This window comes from Heteronotia binoei, chromosome 5 (assembly GCF_032191835.1).
Source record: "Heteronotia binoei isolate CCM8104 ecotype False Entrance Well chromosome 5, APGP_CSIRO_Hbin_v1, whole genome shotgun sequence".
NCBI lineage: Eukaryota > Metazoa > Chordata > Lepidosauria > Squamata > Gekkonidae > Heteronotia > Heteronotia binoei.
Genome location: NC_083227.1, coordinates 85,158,678 through 85,178,377, shown reverse-complemented (window position 1 = coordinate 85,178,377; position 19,700 = coordinate 85,158,678). Strand labels below are relative to the sequence as shown.

Genomic DNA, 19,700 nt, shown 5'->3' with positions numbered 1-19,700 from the left:
GCCTCACTAACCTGTTACATTTCTTTGAGGGGGTGAACAAACATGTGGACAAAGGAGACCCGATAGATGTTGTTTACCTTGACTTCCAGAAAGCTTTTGATAAAGTTCCTCATCAAAGGCTCCTTAGAAAGCTTGAGAGTCATGGAGTAAAAGGACAGGTCCTCTTGTGGATCAAAAACTGGCTGAGTAATAGGAAGCAGAGAGTGAGTATAAATGGGCAGTCTTCGCAGTGGAGGACTGTAAGCAGTGGGGTGCCGCAGGGCTCGGTACTGGGTGCCATGCTCTTTAACTTGTTCATAAATGATTTAGAGTTGGGAGTGAGCAGTGAAGTGGCCAAGTTTGCGGATGACACTAAATTGTTCAGGGTAGTGAGAACCAGAGAGGATTGTGAGGAACTCCAAAGGGATCTGTTGAGGCTGGGTGAGTGGGCGTCAACGTGGCAGATGCGGTTCAATGTGGCCAAGTGCAAAGTAATGCACATTGGGGCCAAGAATCCCAGCTACAAATACAAGTTGATGGGGTGTGAACTGGCAGAGACTGACCAAGAGAGAGATCTTGGGGTCATGGTAGATAACTCACTGAAAATGTCAAGACAGTGTGCGTTTGCAATAAAAAAGGCCAACGCCATGCTGGGAATTATTAGGAAGGGAATTGAAAACAAATCAGCCAGTATCATAATGCCCCTGTATAAATCGATGGTGCGGTCTCATTTGGAGTACTGTGTGCAGTTCTGGTCGCCGCACCTCAAAAAGGATATTATAGCATTGGAGAAAGTCCAGAGAAGGGCAACTAGAATGATTAAAGGGCTGGAGCACTTTCCCTATGAAGAAAGGTTGAAACGCTTGGGACTCTTTAGCTTGGAGAAACGTCGACTGCGGGGTGACATGATAGAGGTTTACAAGATAATGCATGGGATGGAGAAAGTAGAGAAAGAAGTACTTTTCTCCCTTTCTCACAATTCAAGAACTCGTGGGCATTCGATGAAATTGCTGAGCAGACAGGTTAAAACGGATACAAGGAAGTACTTCTTCACCCAAAGGGTGATTAACATGTGGAATTCACTGCCACAGGAGGTGGTGGCGGCCACAAGTATAGCCACCTTCAAGAGGGGTTTAGATAAAAATATGGAGCACAGATCCATCAGTGGCTATTAGCCACAGTGTGAGTGTATATATAAAAAAATTTGCCACTATGTGACACAGAGTGTTGGACTGGATGGGCCGTTGGCCTGATCCAACATGGCTTCTCTTATGTTCTTATGTTCTTAAATCATGCACAGTAAATATATGCCCAAATATTACTTTGATTAACAGAATTCAGCTGAGGTTTTTTAATCCCAGAGTTCTTGGACTTGCATGCTGCTGATACATCCTGTAAACTCTGGCTGCTTGTAGAAGTTTGCAATTTCACTGCCAATCAAGGCTGCTATAGTAGGAATAACAGTTTAACTAACGGAAAACAGCAAGTATTTGAAAACATCATTGATTAAATGAAAGCCAGTGTATCGCTTATGTGGCCTTATTGCAAGTGGAAGAACTCAGCTTTCTCACATAACACTCGTACACAAGTTGAAACATGATTTTAATTTCATTTTGAAACCAAATTCTAACGTTAACTTTTATAGGAATGCCTAAATTTCACTGCATTTTTAAACATCTCCTGCCATTTCATTTCACCAAATATAAGATGAAGATTATGTCAAGCATCTATTATAAAGGTTGCAAGGAACTGCACAGGGATCAAAAGAAGGGTGTCCTGCCAAGAATTAATATAGAGTGAAACTTGATCGATACAGTGGAAGACAATGTGAGTCCAACTGTTGTGTCACTACTCTACAGCATTACTGGAAATGATTACCAGAGATTGGGTTGCATCCAAAATACTTTGAGCAGAGTTACACTCATAGAATGGAAGATTTCCACCCGCTCACTCTGCATTGACCTTTAGGGTTTAGGGGCCCTCCAGCAATAGTGCTGGGTACAATGTAAAGATCTGTTAGGGAAGGGGAGAATCACTGTCTTCTCTACTGGTGAATGTTCTTTTTGATCAGTAGAAAACAAGTATTAGATCCAGTCCATAATAATTTTATCTCCAGCCCTTAAATGAAATATCCAGCACTCTTTTGAAGTCTCAATGGAAAAACAGAATTTAAAAACCTTGTCATTTTTAGTAGTCACTTTTGCATTTGGTAATATTCTATCTTTAGACGGTGTAGTTTTGTTTGATGCTTCTCCTGCTTCCAAAAGTGCTTTCAAATAGTATCTTTTTAGATGTAGATTTATACTTTGTGATGTAATCCCTGTGAGACAATACAGATGATTCCATTGCTTTTCAAGAATTCTCCAAGATGCATATGCAATTCAGTGTTTGCTGCAGTAAAAATTCAGCCATAACATTTAAATACACTGCTCCAGGCACAAGAAGAAACAATTTAGTAATTGCCAGTCATTTGTGTACAAATATATATACAACATACAAATCCCCAGTATAAAGTATGGACTACAATAGGTTGATCTAATACAACATTTCAGATCTTCAGGTCCATAGACTGCTCAATCACAAGAAGCATTAAATCATGTAGAACATTTATTAAGAATTGCCATCTAGTCCATACAGAACTTCTCATTATGAAGAAAGAGTGCAGGTGGTTTATGTATACATAAATCTCTCTGAATACTTTGAGTTCTAATGTAATCAGTCAAGGAGACTGCATGTAAGTGGAGGCGAGTTTGGTTTTTATGTAAATACAGTGTGTGACCAGTCTGAAACAGTATCTGTCAAGTTATCTGAAAGCATGATTGGCATGATCGAAACCACTTTATCTTTATGTACAATTAAATTGGGCATTCCACTGTGCCTTTACTGTCCTAAGGGTAAGTAGCCTGAACAAAAGATCGCAGCGTGGAAAATACAAATAAAAAATACATTGCTCCAAGCACAAGAAGAAACAATTTAGTAATTGCCAGTCATTTGTGTACAAATATATATACAACATGAACATAAGAACATAAGAGAAGCCATGTTGGATCAGGCCAACGGCCCATCAAGTCCAACACTCTGTGTCACACAGTGGCAAAAAATGTTATATACACACATACACTGTGGCTAATAGCCACTGATGGACCTGTGCTCCATACACTGTGGCTAATAGCCACTGATGGACCTGTGCTCCATACACTGTGGCTAATAGCCACTGATGGACCTGTGCTCCATATTTTTATCTAAACCCCTCTTGAAGGTGGCTATACTTGTGGCCGCCACCACCTCCTGTGGCAGTGAATTCCACATGTTAATCACCCTTTGGGTGAAGAAGTACTTCCTTTTATCCGTCTTAACCTGTCTGCTCAGCAATTTCATCGAATGCCCACGAGTTCTTGTATTGTGAGAAAGGGAGAAAAGTACTTCTTTCTCTACTTTCTCCATTCCATGCATTATCTTGTAAACCTCTATCATGTCACCCCGCAGTCGACGTTTCTCCAAGCTAAAGAGTCCCAAGCGTTTCAACCTTTCTTCATAGGGAAAGTGCTCCAGCCCTTTAATCATTCTAGTTGCCCTTCTCTGCACCTTCTCTAAAGCTATAATATCCTTTTTGAGGTGCGGCGACCAGAACTGCACACAGTACTCCAAATGAGACCGCACCATCGATTTATACAGGGGCATTATGATACTGGCTGATTTGTTTTCAATTCCCTTCCTAATAATTCCCAGCATGGCATTGGCCTTTTTTATTGCAAACGCACACTGTCTTGACACTTTCAGTGAGTTATCTATCATGACCCCAAGATCTCTCTCTTGATCAGTCTCTGCCAGTTCACACCCCATCAACTTGTATTTGTAGCTGGGATTCTTAGCTCCAATGTGCATTACTTTGCACTTGGCCACATTGAACCGCATCTGCCACGTTGACGCCCACTCACCCAGCCTCAACAGATCCCTTTGGAGTTCCTCACAATCCTCTCTGGTTCTCACCACCCTGAACAATTTAGTGTCATCCGCAAACTTGGCCACTTCACTGCTCACTCCGAACTCTAAATCATTTATGAACAAGTTAAAAAGCATGGGACCCAGTACCGAGCCCTGCGGCACCCCACTGCTTACCGTCCTCCACTGCGAAGACTGCCCATTTATACTCACTCTCTGCTTCCTATTACTCAGCCAGTTTTTGATCCACAAGAGGACCTGTCCTTTTACTCCATGATTCTCAAGCTTTCTAAGGAGCCTTTGATGAGGAACTTTATCAAAAGCTTTCTGGAAGTCAAGGTAAACAACATCTATCGGGTCTCCTTTGTCCACATGTTTGTTCACCCCCTCAAAGAAATGCAACAGGTTAGTGAGGCAAGATCTTCCCTTGCAGAACCCATGCTGAGTCTTCCTCAATAACCCGTGTTCATCAATGTGCCTACTCATTCTGTCCTTGATAATGGTTTCTACCAACTTTCCCGGTATTGAAGTCAGACTGACTGGCCTGTAGTTTCCCGGATCTCCTCTGGAACCTTTTTTAAAGATGGGGGTGACATTTGCTACCTTCCAGTCCTCAGGAATGGAGGCAGATTTCAATGAAAGATTACAGATTTTTGTTAGAAGATCCACAAGTTCAACTTTGAGTTCCTTCAGAACTCTCGGATGTATGCCATCCGGACCCGGTGACTTATTAGTTTTTAATTTGTCTATCAGTTGTAGGACCTCCTCATTTGTCACCTCAATCTGACTCAGGTCTTTCAACACCCCTTCCAAAATTAGTGGTTCTGGGGCGGGCAAAAAGTTCTCGTCTTCTACAGTGAAGACGGAGGCAAAAAATTCATTTAGCTTTTCAGCCATTTCCCTATCCTCCTTCAGTAATCCTTTTACCTCATGGTCATCCAAGGGCCCCACTGCCTCCCTGGCTGGTTTCCTACTTCTAATATATTTGAAGAAAGTTTTATTGTTGGTCTTTATGTTTTTTGCAATATGCTCCTCATAGTCCCTTTTTGCCTGCCTGATCACAGTCTTGCATTTGATTTGCCACAGCCTGTGTTCCCTTTTACTAATCTCACTTGGACTGGTTTTCCACCGCTTAAAGGAGTCCTTCTTACCTTTTACAGCTTCCATTACTTTATTTGTTAACCACGCAGGCCTTTTCTTATGCCTGTTTGTGCCTTTCCTAACTTGTGGTATGTATTTTATCTGAGCTTCTAGGATTATAGTTTTAAATAGCGTCCAAGCTTTCTCAAGGGTTTTGACCGTATGTACCTTTCCTTTCAGTTTCTTCCTCACATGCCTCCTCATCTCAGTGTATTTACCCCTTTTAAAGTTAAACGTGGTTGTGGTGGTCTTTTTGGACAACTCCCTATTTATACAAACGGTGAAATCAATAACATTATGGTCACTGCTCCCAAGCGGCGCAATCACTTTTACATCTCTCACCAAGTCTTGGGCATTACTTAGGACCAAATCCAGGATCGCCCCACCCCTGGTAGGTTCTGAGACCATCTGCTCCATAGCACAGTCATTGAGAGCATCAAGAAACTCAATCTCTTTCTCTCGACCAGAACACATATTGACCCAATCAATCTGCGGGTAGTTAAAATCACCTATTACAACACAGTTTTTACGTTTAGCCGCTATCTTTAAGCCTTCCATCATATTATAATCGTCCTCTCTCTTTTGATTTGGTGGGCGATAACAAACTCCCATAGTTAAATTTCCTTTTGGGCCCTCTATTTCAACCCAAAGCATTTCTAAAAGTGAATCTAATTCTCTGATCTCAGCCTTACTGGACCGTATATCCTCTCTGACATACAGAGCCACCCCACCTCCAACCCTTCCCTCCCTATCCTTCCGATATAGCTTATATCCAGGAATCACCGTGTCCCACTGATTCTCCTCATTCCACCAAGTTTCTGAAATTCCCACAATGTCTATGTTTTCTCCCAGCACTAAACATTCCAATTCACCAATTTTACTTTGAACACTTCTAGCATTTGCATACAAACATCTATAATTTCCCAGGCGAGCTAGGCCCGCCACCTTCCTCCTGCCGCCTCGAGACACTGGCAGACAGTCCATATTGTTTGTCACCTTCACAGTGGACAACTCCGGTCCGTTACCCGGTAGAAAAATAGCAGCTAACCCTTCATCTCTTTGAGACGAGTCCTCCCGAACCAGAGACATTTCATCTCCTGTCGGCTTTCCCCCAAGATTTAGTTTAAAAACTGCTCTGCCACCTTTTTGATTTTAAGCGCCAGCAGCCTGGTTCCATCCGGGGACAAGTGGAGACCGTCTCTTTTGTACAGCTCCCGCTTGTTCCAGAAAGCATCCCAGTGCCTAACAAACTTAAACCCTTCCTCCTTACACCATCGTCTCATCCACACATTGAGACTTCTAATTTGTGCCTGTCTCTCCTGCCCTGCACGTGGAACAGGTAGCACTTCCGAGAAGGCTACCTTGGAGGTCCTGGCCTTAAGTCTCCCGCCTAGCAGCCTAAATTTTTCCTCCAGGACCTCACGACTGCATTTCCCCACATCGTTGGTGCCAACATGCACCACGACCACAGGCTCCTCCCCAGCACTGTCTATCAGTCTATCTACTACACGCGTAATGTCCGCTACCTTCGCACCAGGCAGGCAAGTCACCATACGGTCAGTACGCGGTTTCGCCACCCGGCTGTCTACTTGCCTAATGATCGAATCACCAACTACCAATACCCCCCCTCTCCCCCTGCTCAGGGATGGTTCCTTGGCGCGAAAGGATTCCCGCTCACCGACCGAAGAAGAGGTCCCTTCTGAGGGCGCATTCCCCTTATCCTCAGCACGGTGCCCTGTTCCCTCTCGACCCTCACGCTCTCTGGCAGCAACGGGGCTGCTACGTTCAGAGCGGGGCTCATCTAATACGCCCCCGAGAGTCTTCCCCAAGTGCCTAACTGACCGTCTCTGCTTCTCCAGGGCAGTCACCTCGGCCTCAAGGGTACGAACTCGTTCCCTGAGGACCAGGAGCTCCTTGCATCGAGCACACACCCAAGACTTCTGTCCTTTGGGCAGATAGTCATACATGTGACACTCAGTGCAAAACACTGGAAAGCCCCCAACCCCCTGCTGGCATTCTATCTTCATTGTATATATATATATATTAAAATATACAGTCCTCTTTAAATGCTGTTTAAGTGGCTCCCCTTCTGGCGGGTCAACTTACCTAAACTTACCTTATTGGGAACTTACCTTATTTGGAGAACAAGGAAGCCAGGGATCTGGGTTCCTGCTCCTTAGAGAGCCCCTAGGCGAAGAGCCACAGGCCAAGAGCCCTTTAGCTCTCGCCCTTCGGCTCGCGCCAAAGGCTCGCGCCTTTGGCAAGGCGCAGCTTAAAATGCAAAGAGGTGGAGCAGGGCACTCCTCAGCAATCACTCTCAATCAGCAGCAATCACTCTCAATCTCTTTCACCCTTAAGGCAGTCAACCAAACAAAGAGCAGTCAACCAAACAAAGAGCAGTTCCCCAGCTATCACACCTTAGAATTTTAGGCAGCCCCACAAACCTTAGAATGTAGTCCTTCAAAACTCAGAAATTCTCAGCAATTTCTCCAGCTGTCTCAGCTATCAGAGCTGCTCTGCTCCTCCCAGACCTCTGTGAGATGTGCTCAGCCTTTGGCAAGGCGCAGCTTAAAATGCAAAGAGGTGGAGCAGGGCACTCCTCAGCAATCACTCTCAATCAGCAGCAATCACTCTCAATCTCTTTCACCCTTAAGGCAGTCAACCAAACAAAGAGCAGTCAACCAAACAAAGAGCAGTTCCCCAGCTATCACACCTTAGAATTTTAGGCAGCCCCACAAACCTTAGAATGTAGTCCTTCAAAACTCAGAAATTCTCAGCAATTTCTCCAGCTGTCTCAGCTATCAGAGCTGCTCTGCTCTGCTCCTCCCAGACCTCTGTGAGATGTGCTCAGCCTTTGGCAAGGCGCAGCTTAAAATGCAAAGAGGTGGAGCAGGGCACTCCTCAGCAATCACTCTCAATCAGCAGCAATCACTCTCAATCTCTTTCACCCTTAAGGCAGTCAACCAAACAAAGAGCAGTCAACCAAACAAAGAGCAGTTCCCCAGCTATCACACCTTAGAATTTTAGGCAGCCCCACAAACCTTAGAATGTAGTCCTTCAAAACTCAGAAATTCTCAGCAATTTCTCCAGCTGTCTCAGCTATCAGAGCTGCTCTGCTCTGCTCCTCCCAGACCTCTGTGAGATGTGCTCAGCCTTTGGCAAGGCGCAGCTTAAAATGCAAAGAGGTGGAGCAGGGCACTCCTCAGCAATCACTCTCAATCAGCAGCAATCACTCTCAATCTCTTTCACCCTTAAGGCAGTCAACCAAACAAAGAGCAGTCAACCAAACAAAGAGCAGTTCCCCAGCTATCACACCTTAGAATTTTAGGCAGCCCCACAAACCTTAGAATGTAGTCCTTCAAAACTCAGAAATTCTCAGCAATTTCTCCAGCTGTCTCAGCTATCAGAGCTGCTCTGCTCTGCTCCTCCCAGACCTCTGTGAGATGTGCTCAGCCTTTGGCAAGGCGCAGCTTAAAATGCAAAGAGGTGGAGCAGGGCACTCCTCAGCAATCACTCTCAATCAGCAGCAATCACTCTCAATCTCTTTCACCCTTAAGGCAGTCAACCAAACAAAGAGCAGTCAACCAAACAAAGAGCAGTTCCCCAGCTATCACACCTTAGAATTTTAGGCAGCCCCACAAACCTTAGAATGTAGTCCTTCAAAACTCAGAAATTCTCAGCAATTTCTCCAGCTGTCTCAGCTATCAGAGCTGCTCTGCTCTGCTCCTCCCAGACCTCTGTGAGATGTGCTCAGCCTTTGGCAAGGCGCAGCTTAAAATGCAAAGAGGTGGAGCAGGGCACTCCTCAGCAATCACTCTCAATCAGCAGCAATCACTCTCAATCTCTTTCACCCTTAAGGCAGTCAACCAAACAAAGAGCAGTCAACCAAACAAAGAGCAGTTCCCCAGCTATCACACCTTAGAATTTTAGGCAGCCCCACAAACCTTAGAATGTAGTCCTTCAAAACTCAGAAATTCTCAGCAATTTCTCCAGCTGTCTCAGCTATCAGAGCTGCTCTGCTCTGCTCCTCCCAGACCTCTGTGAGATGGTTACAGGTATGCTGTAACATGCACTCTTTCTTGATAATGTGAAGTTCTATATGAAGTGGGTGGCAATTCTTAATAAATGTTCTACAAATTTAATGCTTCTTGTGATTGAGCAGTCTGTGGGCCCAAGGAATATTTGAAACAGTGTATTGGATCGACCTACCATAGTCCATACTTTATATTTGGGATTTGTATGCTGTATATATATCTGTACACAAATGACTGGCAATTACTAAATTGTTTCTTGTTGTGCCCGGAGCAGTGTATGTTTGATAAAATTTTAAATGGCAGCATTAAATGACTATGTATTAAACAGAACCAGCTGAGACAGAATCCTTCACAGATGGAAGTTCTGTGGCTGGGCAAAGCTGGTGCAGGACTGGGATGCCAACTCCCAGCTCTTGACAGCATACCTGTAACCCTGAGCCAACCTCCGAGAGCCTGGTTGTGTACCTGGATGCGTCCTTATCTATGGAGGTCCAGGTCCCAAATGTTGCCAAACTGGCATTACTCCAGATCAGGCAATTAGACCCCTTCCTGTCCTGCCCTGACCTAGCTACAGTAATTCATGCACTGGTCACCTCCAGGCTAGACTACTGTAATGCACTCTATGCAGGGCTGCCCTTGAGACTGACCATAAATTAATGTTTTTCCAAAAAGGCAGTGGTATGAGTCCTTCCCAGGACCCCAATCAACATAACATATCCAACCAGTACTTTGCCTGCTGCACTGGCTCCATGTTGTGTACCAGACCAGGTTCAAGGTTCTATGTGGCAGAATTTGGGCTTGAGTGAGCCTGGGCCTTTTCTGTTCTATGCTATGTAAGGACTAGCTAATGGTTGCTTTGGTTCTTAATCCCATAAGCCTTTTGCTGGTAGGCTCGGCATAAAAACTAAAGCCTTACCCTGTAGGTGTACCTTTGCCTGAATTCATATCTGACATTCCATGGCTTCCAAGTGGCAGCCTCCAAAGCCTAAACATATCTGTCTAGGTCTTTTTTGACATCACAGTTAATAAAAGATATCTGGCCAAAAGTTCATACTATCAAAAGTTCATTTTGTCAACTTAGGATGGGCTGGTATTTGGCAAGCCTGGTACATTTTTAATGGACATCTCCCCAATTCCTGTTGGCTGAAAATAATATAAAAAGGAGGCTTTAGGCTTTGTTCAAGGCTGTTTGACCAACACCCAACCTAGGCATGAGTGAGAGCTTGGTCCACAGTTTAGGAATATTCCTTGTTCTTTCCAAAGTGTATAGTATATCAGGTATTGGAATTTCCTATGTGTTATGGGGTATTGATATTGAATATATGTTGTTGTTGTTGTTGTTATTATTATTATTATTACTACTATTATTATTTATTACATTTGATGACTCACCCTATCCCGGCTAGCGCCAGGCTCAGGGCGATGTACAACATTAAATATATATATATATATATATATATATATATATATATATATATATATATATATATATATATATATATATATATATATATATATATATATATTACATTAAAAAATTACAAACCCTGATGGCATCTTTAAAGTGCTCTTATTCAGTCATTACATCACATCAGGGGTGGGGGAATCCCCCCAAGAGGGGGTGGAAAGGAAAAGGTGCCAGCACGGCAACCATCGCTATCCTTATACAAAGGCTTGGTAGAACATCTCTGCCTTACAGGCCCTGCGAAACTGTAAAAGATCCTGCAGGGCCCTGATATGTTCTGGCAGACATTTCCACCAGGTCGGGGCCAGGACTGAAAAAGCCCTGGCCCTTGTTGAGGACAGCCAGACCTCTTTTGGGCCAGGGATCACCAGCAGATTTCGACCAGTGGAGCACAACACCCTTCCAGGGACATAGTGGAGGAGGAGGAGGCGGTCCCTTAGATACATCGGTTCCAAACCTCTCAAGGCCTTAAAGGTCATAACCAAAGCCTTGAATCCCGGTACTCAATCGGCAACCAGTGTAGCTGGCACAGCACAGGTAGAATATGTGCTGTCCATGGTGTTCTTGTCAGGACTTCCACTGCTGCATTCTGGACCCGTTGGAGCTTCCAGATCAGACTCAAGGATAGGCCAGCATGGAGCGAGTTACAGTGGTCTAGTCTGGATTGTATGTATTACTGTGGTTAGGTCCGAGCGAGATAGGAGGGGAGCTAGCTGCCGGGCTTGATGAAGATGAAAAAATGCCACCTTGGCAGTATGTGTGACCTGGGCCTCCATTGAAAGCAAGGTATCCAGTGTCACTCCTAAGTTCTTGATGATAGGTGCTGGTGTTAGTAGTGCCCCATCAAGAGTCAGCAGTCTATGCTCCAGCTCCAGTCCTACTGCTAAGGAATGTTACTTGTGCATGGTTTTAGAATTAGTAAAATACTTTTAGTTTAAGGCAACTGTTCTTTCTGTGTTTCTCTCCCTCTGGAGGCTTGAGTTCCCTAGCCAGACTCCATCCACCTATAGAAAAGAACCCTAATGGGGTTGGGGATCCCAGGCAGAGGCGTGGGCCCCTAAAATTCTCTTACGTTCTGGTATTGCCCTTCAAGGCCCTAAATGGTCTGGAACAAGCATATCTTTGGGACTGTCTCTCCTTATATACTCCCTGAAAGGCATTACACTCTGGAGATTAGAACCTCCTTGAGATCCTTGGCCTAAAGGATATTCGGTTGTCCTCGACCAGAGCCAGAGCATTTTCAGCCCTAAAATGAGAGAGTCAGTTTGGTGTAGTGGTTAAGTTTGTGGACTCTTATCTGGGAGAACCGGGTTTGATTCCCCACTCCTCCACTTGCACCTGATGGAATGGCCTTGGGTCAGCCATAGCTCTGGCAGAGGTTGTCCTTGAAAGGGGAAGCTGCTGTGAGAGTCCTCTCAGCCCCACCCACCTCACAGGGTGTCTGTTGTGGGGGAGGAAGATAAAGGAGATTGTGAGCCACTCTGAGTGGAGGGCAGAATATAAATCCAATGTCGGCGTCGTCTTCTAAAACCAGCCTAATGACATCCAGGCCCTGCAGGTCCTAGTGCAATTCTGCAGGGCCTGTAAGACAGAGATGTTCCGCCAAGCCTATGGTTGAGGACAGCAGTGGTTTGCCATCTAGCCTGGACTCGTCTCCTCTCCCTGATAGTGGGATATGGAATATTCAACACCATCAGATTAGTTGATTATTGCTATTTTTATTGTTTGAAATTTTATTGTATGTGCATATTATAGTATTTATGAGAATGTTTATAACTTACTGTTAATAGCTTGGAGCCCCAATTGGGGGGTGGCGGTGGTATATAAATCAAATCACATAAATATGTGGGCTTTTAAAATATGTCACATAGTGCATAATGTGTCAGTGGCTCATTTCAATTCCTACATGATTTAATTTTTAAAATGGACTTTTTTTGCTTTTTAATCAATACAGATTTAAACTAAACAAAATGACAGTCACTTAAGTAGGGTAAGGGGAAAAATGGGTTATTGAAAGAAAAAACTTAATTTGTACATCTCCTTGTACATTTTTTGATCTATACACAGTTGTTTCTTATTAGATGTTATAGATTAGGTTAGAGACCAGTGCCAATTTAAACGGCACCTTTTGCAGTGCAGGTATATTCATGTATTCTTTTGCCGCTAGTTGAACAAGTATCATTTCTTAAAGGTTGAACATTCCTGCGCAATGACTAATACTGTGTTAAAGTGCTATACCAAGGTATTAAGGACTTTACTAGTTTAATATTTTCCGTATAAGGAAGAAGATAGAAAAATTACACACGTGTTATAAATAAATGGGTGTTTGAGTTTGTAACACTGCTTGACCTATGACTTTTCTTCCAGTTGTATGAATTAAACATGTTTGAGCAATATTGTTGAAAGTATGTAGCTGAACTACAAAAAGGGACTAAGACTGTGAAAGGTCTATGTTCTAGAAGTTGCTTCATGTATCTGGACCAATTGTATACTGTCAGAAATCTTTCCTGTGACTGTTGTGCCTGCCTAAAGAATACAATGTCATAAGCTGGTCCCATAAGATAAAATGAAAGAAGGGTAAACATTGTGAAACCCTCCACCCAAAAGTCATGCCCTTGAAGTTCTTTAAGCTTTTGGAAACTAACTTCTCTCTCCTTTTCCCTATTTAACTGGTGCCTAACTGCTCAACTTTCCATGCCTCCAGAAAAGTATGTGTGTAGGGGTCTGCTTTTTAACTGAGAAATTAATGGGGTTTTTTGGAGAGCCAGTTTGGTGTAGTGGTTAAGTGTACGGACTCTTATCTGGGAGAACTGGGTTTTATTCCCCACTCCTTCACTTGCACCTGCTAGCATGGCCTTGGGTTAGCCATAGCTCTGGCAGAGGTTGCCCTTGAAAGGGCAGCTGCTGTGAGAGCCCTCAACAGCCCCACCCACCTCACAGGGAATCTGTTGTGGAGGAGGAAGGTAAAGGAGATCGTGAGCCGCTCTGAGACTCTTTGGAGTAGAGGGCGGGATATAAATCCAATATCATCATCTTCTTATCTGGGGGGTCCACTAGAAAACCATACCTTGTATGGGGAATGGCCCAACTATGTTTTCGTAATCATAACTGAGGCCAGTCACTTTACTGTTTAATGGAGTGATATGTCATGGGAGGGGGCACACTATTAAACTTTGCTGGATACTAAAAATGATGTGATCCCTCCCTAAGAATTTACAAATTGCAGATGGATTAAATAACTACATATAAAATATTTGGGGTTCTCTTTTTGCTTATTGAACTTGGCTCGAAATAAAGGTGCTGAATACAGCTGTAAATAAGCTATAATTTTTTTCTTAATATGCCGCTTTGCATTTATGCTTGTATTATTTAAAAAGCTTTCTGAGAAACACAAAATTGACTTTGTTTTAGAGAGCTATTTTAAAATTTATAAAATTAACTAAATGTGTTTGAGTAATCTGTAGAGGTGATATGACTTCAATCTGAATTTTGTTAATGAACTTTATTTTTAGGAGCTGACCATGTAGAAGAGCTCTGAAAAAATTTGCTGAAGTCTGACACAGTGTGGTTTGACATTGTTTATCTATTTTACAGGTTAATGCTAACACTCCCAGTATGTACTCTCAGGAACTGTTTCAGCTTTCACAGTATCTACAGGTAATTTTGTTTTCTGAGCTTTCTTGTAAATTTTATCCTTACAACAATTCTGTTGTTAGAATGAGAGATAGTCACTTAGTGAACTTCATGGCTGGCTAGGAGTTTTAAATCCTGCTCTCACCAGCCCCCCTCCAATACTGTAACCATTACAGTGGTTAAACAACTCTCATTTAAGGCAAATAAGTAAATTTTTTTTGTCTTTTGATATTGGGTGGTTTTAGCATAATGGCCTCATATTTAGACCATTAAGAGTTTTGGTACCATAGACACGTTAGAACCAAGTCTGAGGCAAGTCAGATTGCTAGTATTAAGCTGATGTACAGGTTGAATAGTCTTTCCCAACTTTCCACAGCTTTTTGTAGCCTGCTATAATGTTTTAAGTTCCTGTAAGCTTATTTAAAATTTAAAGATGCCATATACATGAACAGCTTTTATACAGTTACAAGATTTTCCTCCTTCCCTCACTGATTCTTCTTTCCTTTCCCTGAAAGCTCCCATAATAACCTTTTCTTGCCTCCTTCCTACTCCCAGCCAACCTTCCTTTATTTGTCTTCCTGTCCTGTCTGATCTTGACTCCCATCTTTGGATTTACGTATCCACAGATGTATTGATAAGCCACTTTCTAACTTGCGGTTGGTGTGGTTTACAAAAAAGGAAAAGAAAAGAAATAAATATAGATACTACTGTATAAAATCAATTAAAACATGCATTAACAGATCAAAAGAGTCACTGTAGTATGCATTAATTTTAATGGCTTGTTTAGTTTTTACTATGTGCATTGTTACTGTTTCATATTTTTACTTGTGCGCCTTGAGCAGGTCTTTGGAGAGGCAACATAGAAATTCTTGAAATAAATAATCCCAAAGGCATGGCAAAAATGTCTTCACAGTCTTCCTGAAATGCAAGCAAAGAGCAAGAATCTAGTAGCACCTTCAAGACTAACAAAAGTTCTGGCAGGGACTGAGTATTTGTGAGTTAAATCATGAAAGCTCATACCCTGCCACAAATTTTATAAGCCTTTAAGGTGATACTGGACTCTTGCTCTTTTCTACCGCTGTACCCAGACTAATTCCAGAAGGTAGTTGGTTTGTCGTGGGGTGGGGAGGCTGTAGAGGCTATGCTCCAACTGGCAGAAATTCATATTGGGTGAAGAGATGATAACTCAAGCAAGATCAAACCTTGCAAATGAAGATAGTTGACAAAGTGACAGGGTATTATAGACTGTAGAGAACATTCAGCCTTTCTCCAGGTTGCTGTAGCTGCATCCTACTTAATCTATCAAACATTGTCACTTTGGAAGTTAAACAGGAGTATCTTTTGGGGAAAAATGAATTTATTCCTTATCAGTCTTCTAAAGTCTGTATTTCAGTTTTCCCTTGCATTCAATTAAAATATAACTTAAAGAAGTTACAGAATAAGTTTGTCCTTAAAGGACAACAGAGAGAGCACTGAAAGCCGCCTGTAAGCCTATGTAACTTTGCCCAGTTTGTTTGTTCCTTTGATCCATCCCTTCCTAAGCTGTTCAAGAAGCAGGTGGGTTGGTCTGAAGCAACAGAACAAAATCAGAGTCCAGTAGCACCTTTAAGACTAAGTTTCATTCAGGGTGTGAGCTTTTGTGTGCAGGCACACTTCCTCAGACAAGTGTGTGAGCACACGAAAGCTCACACCCTAAATAAAACTTCGTTGGTCTTAAAGGTGCTACTGGACTCTTAATTTTGTTCTGTTGCTTCAGACAAAATTGACAAAAATGAGCTTTGCAAGTCTTGTTTTCTTGTGTGTACTGTAGAGGTTTACATTTTACATTTTGACTTTTAGAAGCGATAGGACAGTGTGAGTTTCTGGTTGTAGTATTAATCTATGCAGAAGTATTTTTGCAAACTGTTTTTGAGCAGTCATCTACTGTAGTGGTAAGGTCTAATTCTCACTGATGAGCAGACGCATTAAATGAGAAGGTTAAAGTACTCCATCTAGTGGTTTGTCAGTAAAGATAATTTTAAATGTTTTGGTTGAACATGCTTTTTTTTAAGTTCCTTTGATTTAAAACATGGCCTCAGTTGTATAGAAGGGGAAACTATCTGAGCCAAAGGAAAACTTCTGCTACTACTCAAAGTATTCAGTTGTGGGCTAAAAATGCTAGTTATCTGATTTGATTGATATTAAGGGTCACCATGTAATGGTCTTTTAGGTGAACATGTAAGAAATCTAATATTTACATCTAAAAACGTGACAAATTCATTTGCAAACATATGTATCATGCAGTAATACTTGCCATAAAATAGGGATTGGTTGCCTAAAAACCTGTGTTTAATGCTTTACAATATATGAAACAGGCCTAAGTTGAGTAATTATTTGGAGTTGCTTGATAGATGTAATTGAATCCTTGAAAGTGTAGGTTGATTATGGGATTTAAAAGAAGAATAACACAAGACCTGTCTTTTAATTAAATTCTAAATTCCAATATATTGTTAATAAACATATAATAATGTTCTTTCCAGCAGCAAATTGAATATAATTTGTTCTAACACTATCTCCTGCAATGGCCAGATTCTTTAGGAAGCTTTAACAGCAGAATTATATTAGTGTACCCTATTCCATATAAACGCTTGGGGTGTTTGAAGGCATTCTATAGATACCTTTATGATTTTTCTTTCTCCCCTTTCATAATTTTGGTGAGGTACACACACAGGTTTTGTGCTCGTACAGAAGTAGTATTGAACATAAGAACATAAGAGAAGCCATGTTGGATCAGGCCAATGGCCCATCCAGTCCAACACTCTGTGTCACACAGTGGCAAACAATTTTATACATACACACACACTGTGGCTAATAGCCACTGATGGACCTCTGCTCCATATTTTTATCTAAACCCCTCTTGAAGGTGGCTATGCTTGTGGCCGCCACCACCTCCTGTGGCAGTGAATTCCACATGTTAATCACCCTTTGGGTGAAGAAGTATTTCCTTTTATCCGTTTTAACCTGTCTGCTCAGCAATTTCATCGAATGCCCACGAGTTCTTGTATTGTGAGAAAGGGAGAAAAGTACTTCTTTCTCTACTTTCTCCATCCCATGCATTATCTTGTAAACCTCTATCATGTCACCCTGCAGTTAACGTTTCTCCAAGCTAAAGAGTCCCAAGCGTTTTAACCTTTCTTCATAGGGAAAGTGTTCCAGCCCTTTAATCATTCTAGTTGCCCTTTTCTGGACTTTCTCCAATGCTATAATATCCTTTTTGAGGTGCGGCGACCAGAACTGCACACAGTACTCCAAATGAGACCGCACCATCGATTTATACAGGGGCATTATGATACTGGCTGATTTGTTTTCAATTCCCTTCCTAATAATTCCCAGCATGGCGTTGGCCTTTTTTATTGCAAACGCACACTGTCTTGACATTTTCAGTGAGTTATCTACCGCGACCCCAAGATCTCTCTCTTGGTCAGTCTCTGCCAGTTCACACCCCATCAACTTGTGTTGGTAGCTGGGATTCTTGGCCCCAATGTGCATTACTTTGCACTTGGCCACATTGAACCGCATCTGCCACGTTGATGCCCACTCACCCAGCCTCAACAGATCCCTTTGGAGTTCCTCACAATCCTCTCTGGTTCTCACCACCCTGAACAATTTAGTGTCATCCGCAAACTTGGCCACTTCACTGCTCACTCCCAACTCTAAATCATTTATGAACAAGTTAAAGAGCACGGGACCCAGTACCGAGCCCTGCGGCACCTCACTGCTTACCGTCCTCCACTGCGAAGACTGCCCATTTATACTCACTCTCTGCTTCCTATTACTCAGCCAGTTTTTGATCCACAAGAGGACCTGTCCTTTTACTCCATGACTCTCAAGCTTTCTAAGGAGTCTTTGATGAGGAACTTTATCAAAAGCTTTCTGGAAGTCAAGGTAAACAACATCTATCGGGTCTCCTTTGTCCACATGTTTGTTTACCCCCTCAAAGAAATGTAACAGGTTAGTGAGGCAAGATCTTCCCTTGCAGAACCCATGCTGAGTCTTCCTCAATAACCCGTGTTCATCAGTGTGCCTACTCATTCTGTCCTTGATAATGGTTTCTACCAACTTTCCCGGTTTTGAAGTCAGACTGACTGGCCTGTAATTTTCCGGATCTCCTCTGGAACCCTTTTTAAAGATGGGGGTGACATTTGCTACCTTCCAGTCCTCGGGAACGGAGGCAGATTTCACTGAAAGATTACAGATTTTTGTTAGAAGATCCACGTTCAATTTTGAGTTCTTTCAGAACTCTCGGATGTATGCCATCCGGACCCGGTGACTTATTAGTTTTTAATTTGTCTATCAGTTGTAGGACCTCCTCTTTTGTCACCTCAATCTGACTCAGGTCTTTCAATACCCCTTCCAAAACTAGTGGTTCTGGGGCGGGCAAAAAGTTCTCGTCTTCCACAGTGAAGACGGAGGCAAAAAATTCATTCAGCTTCTCAGCCATTTCCCTATCCTCCTTCAGTAATCCTTTTACCCCATGGTCATCCAAGGGCCCCACTGCCTCCCTGGCTGGTTTCCTACTTCTAATATATTTGATGAAATTTTTATTGTTGGTCTTTATGTTTTTTGCAATATGCTCCTCATAGTCCCTTTTTGCCTGCCTGATCACAGCCTTGCATTTGATTTGCCACAGCCTGTGTTCCCTTTTACTAATCTCACTTGGACTGGTTTTCCACCGCTTAAAGGAGTCCCTCTTACAGCTTCCATTACTTTGTTTGTTAACCATGCAGGCCTTTTCTTATGCCTGTTTGTGCCTTTCCTAACTTGTGGTATGTATTTTATCTGAGCTTCTAGGATTATAGTTTTAAATAGTGTCCAAGCTTCCCCAAGGGTTTTGACCGTATTTACCTTTCCTTTCAGTTTCCTCCTCACATGCCTCCTCATCTCAGTGTATTTACCCCTTTTAAAGTTAAACGCGGTTGTGGCGGTCTTTTTGGGCAACTCCCTGTTTATACAAACGGTGAAATCAATAACATTATGGTCACTGCTCCCAAGCGGCGCAATCACTTTTACATCTCTCACCAAGTCTTGGGCATTACTTAGGACCAAATCCAGGATCGCCCCACCCCTGGTAGGTTCTGAGACCATCTGCTCCATAGCACAGTCATTGAGAGCATCTAGAAACTCAGTCTCTTTCTCTCTACCAGAACACATATTGACCCAATCAATCTGCGGGTAGTTAAAATCACCTATCACGACACAGTTTTTACGTTTAGCTGCTATCTTTAAGCCTTCCATCATATTATATTTGGTGGGCGATAACAAACTCCCATAGTTAAATTTCCTTTTGGGCCCTCTATTTCAACCCAAAGCATTTCTAAAAGTGAATCTAATTCTCTGACCTCAGTCTTACTGGACCGTATATCCTCTCTGACATACAGAGCCACCCCACCTCCAACCCTTCCCTCCCTATCCTTCTGATATAACTTATATCCAGGAATCACCGTATCCCACTGATTCTCCTCATTCCA

At 42.6% G+C, this 19,700-nt stretch overlaps 1 protein-coding gene across 16 annotated transcripts in view; it reads left to right on the top strand.

The window, feature by feature from the left end:
* Positions 1 to 19,700, top strand: part of SLMAP (sarcolemma associated protein) — a 166,802-nt gene that overhangs the window by 77,274 nt on the left and 69,828 nt on the right. For all 16 annotated transcript variants that reach the window (XM_060239748.1, XM_060239761.1, XM_060239764.1 and 13 more), the window contains exon 6: positions 14,155 to 14,217. In XM_060239748.1, the coding sequence (XP_060095731.1) occupies positions 14,155 to 14,217 (63 nt within the window). The remainder of the gene's footprint in view (positions 1 to 14,154; positions 14,218 to 19,700) is intronic.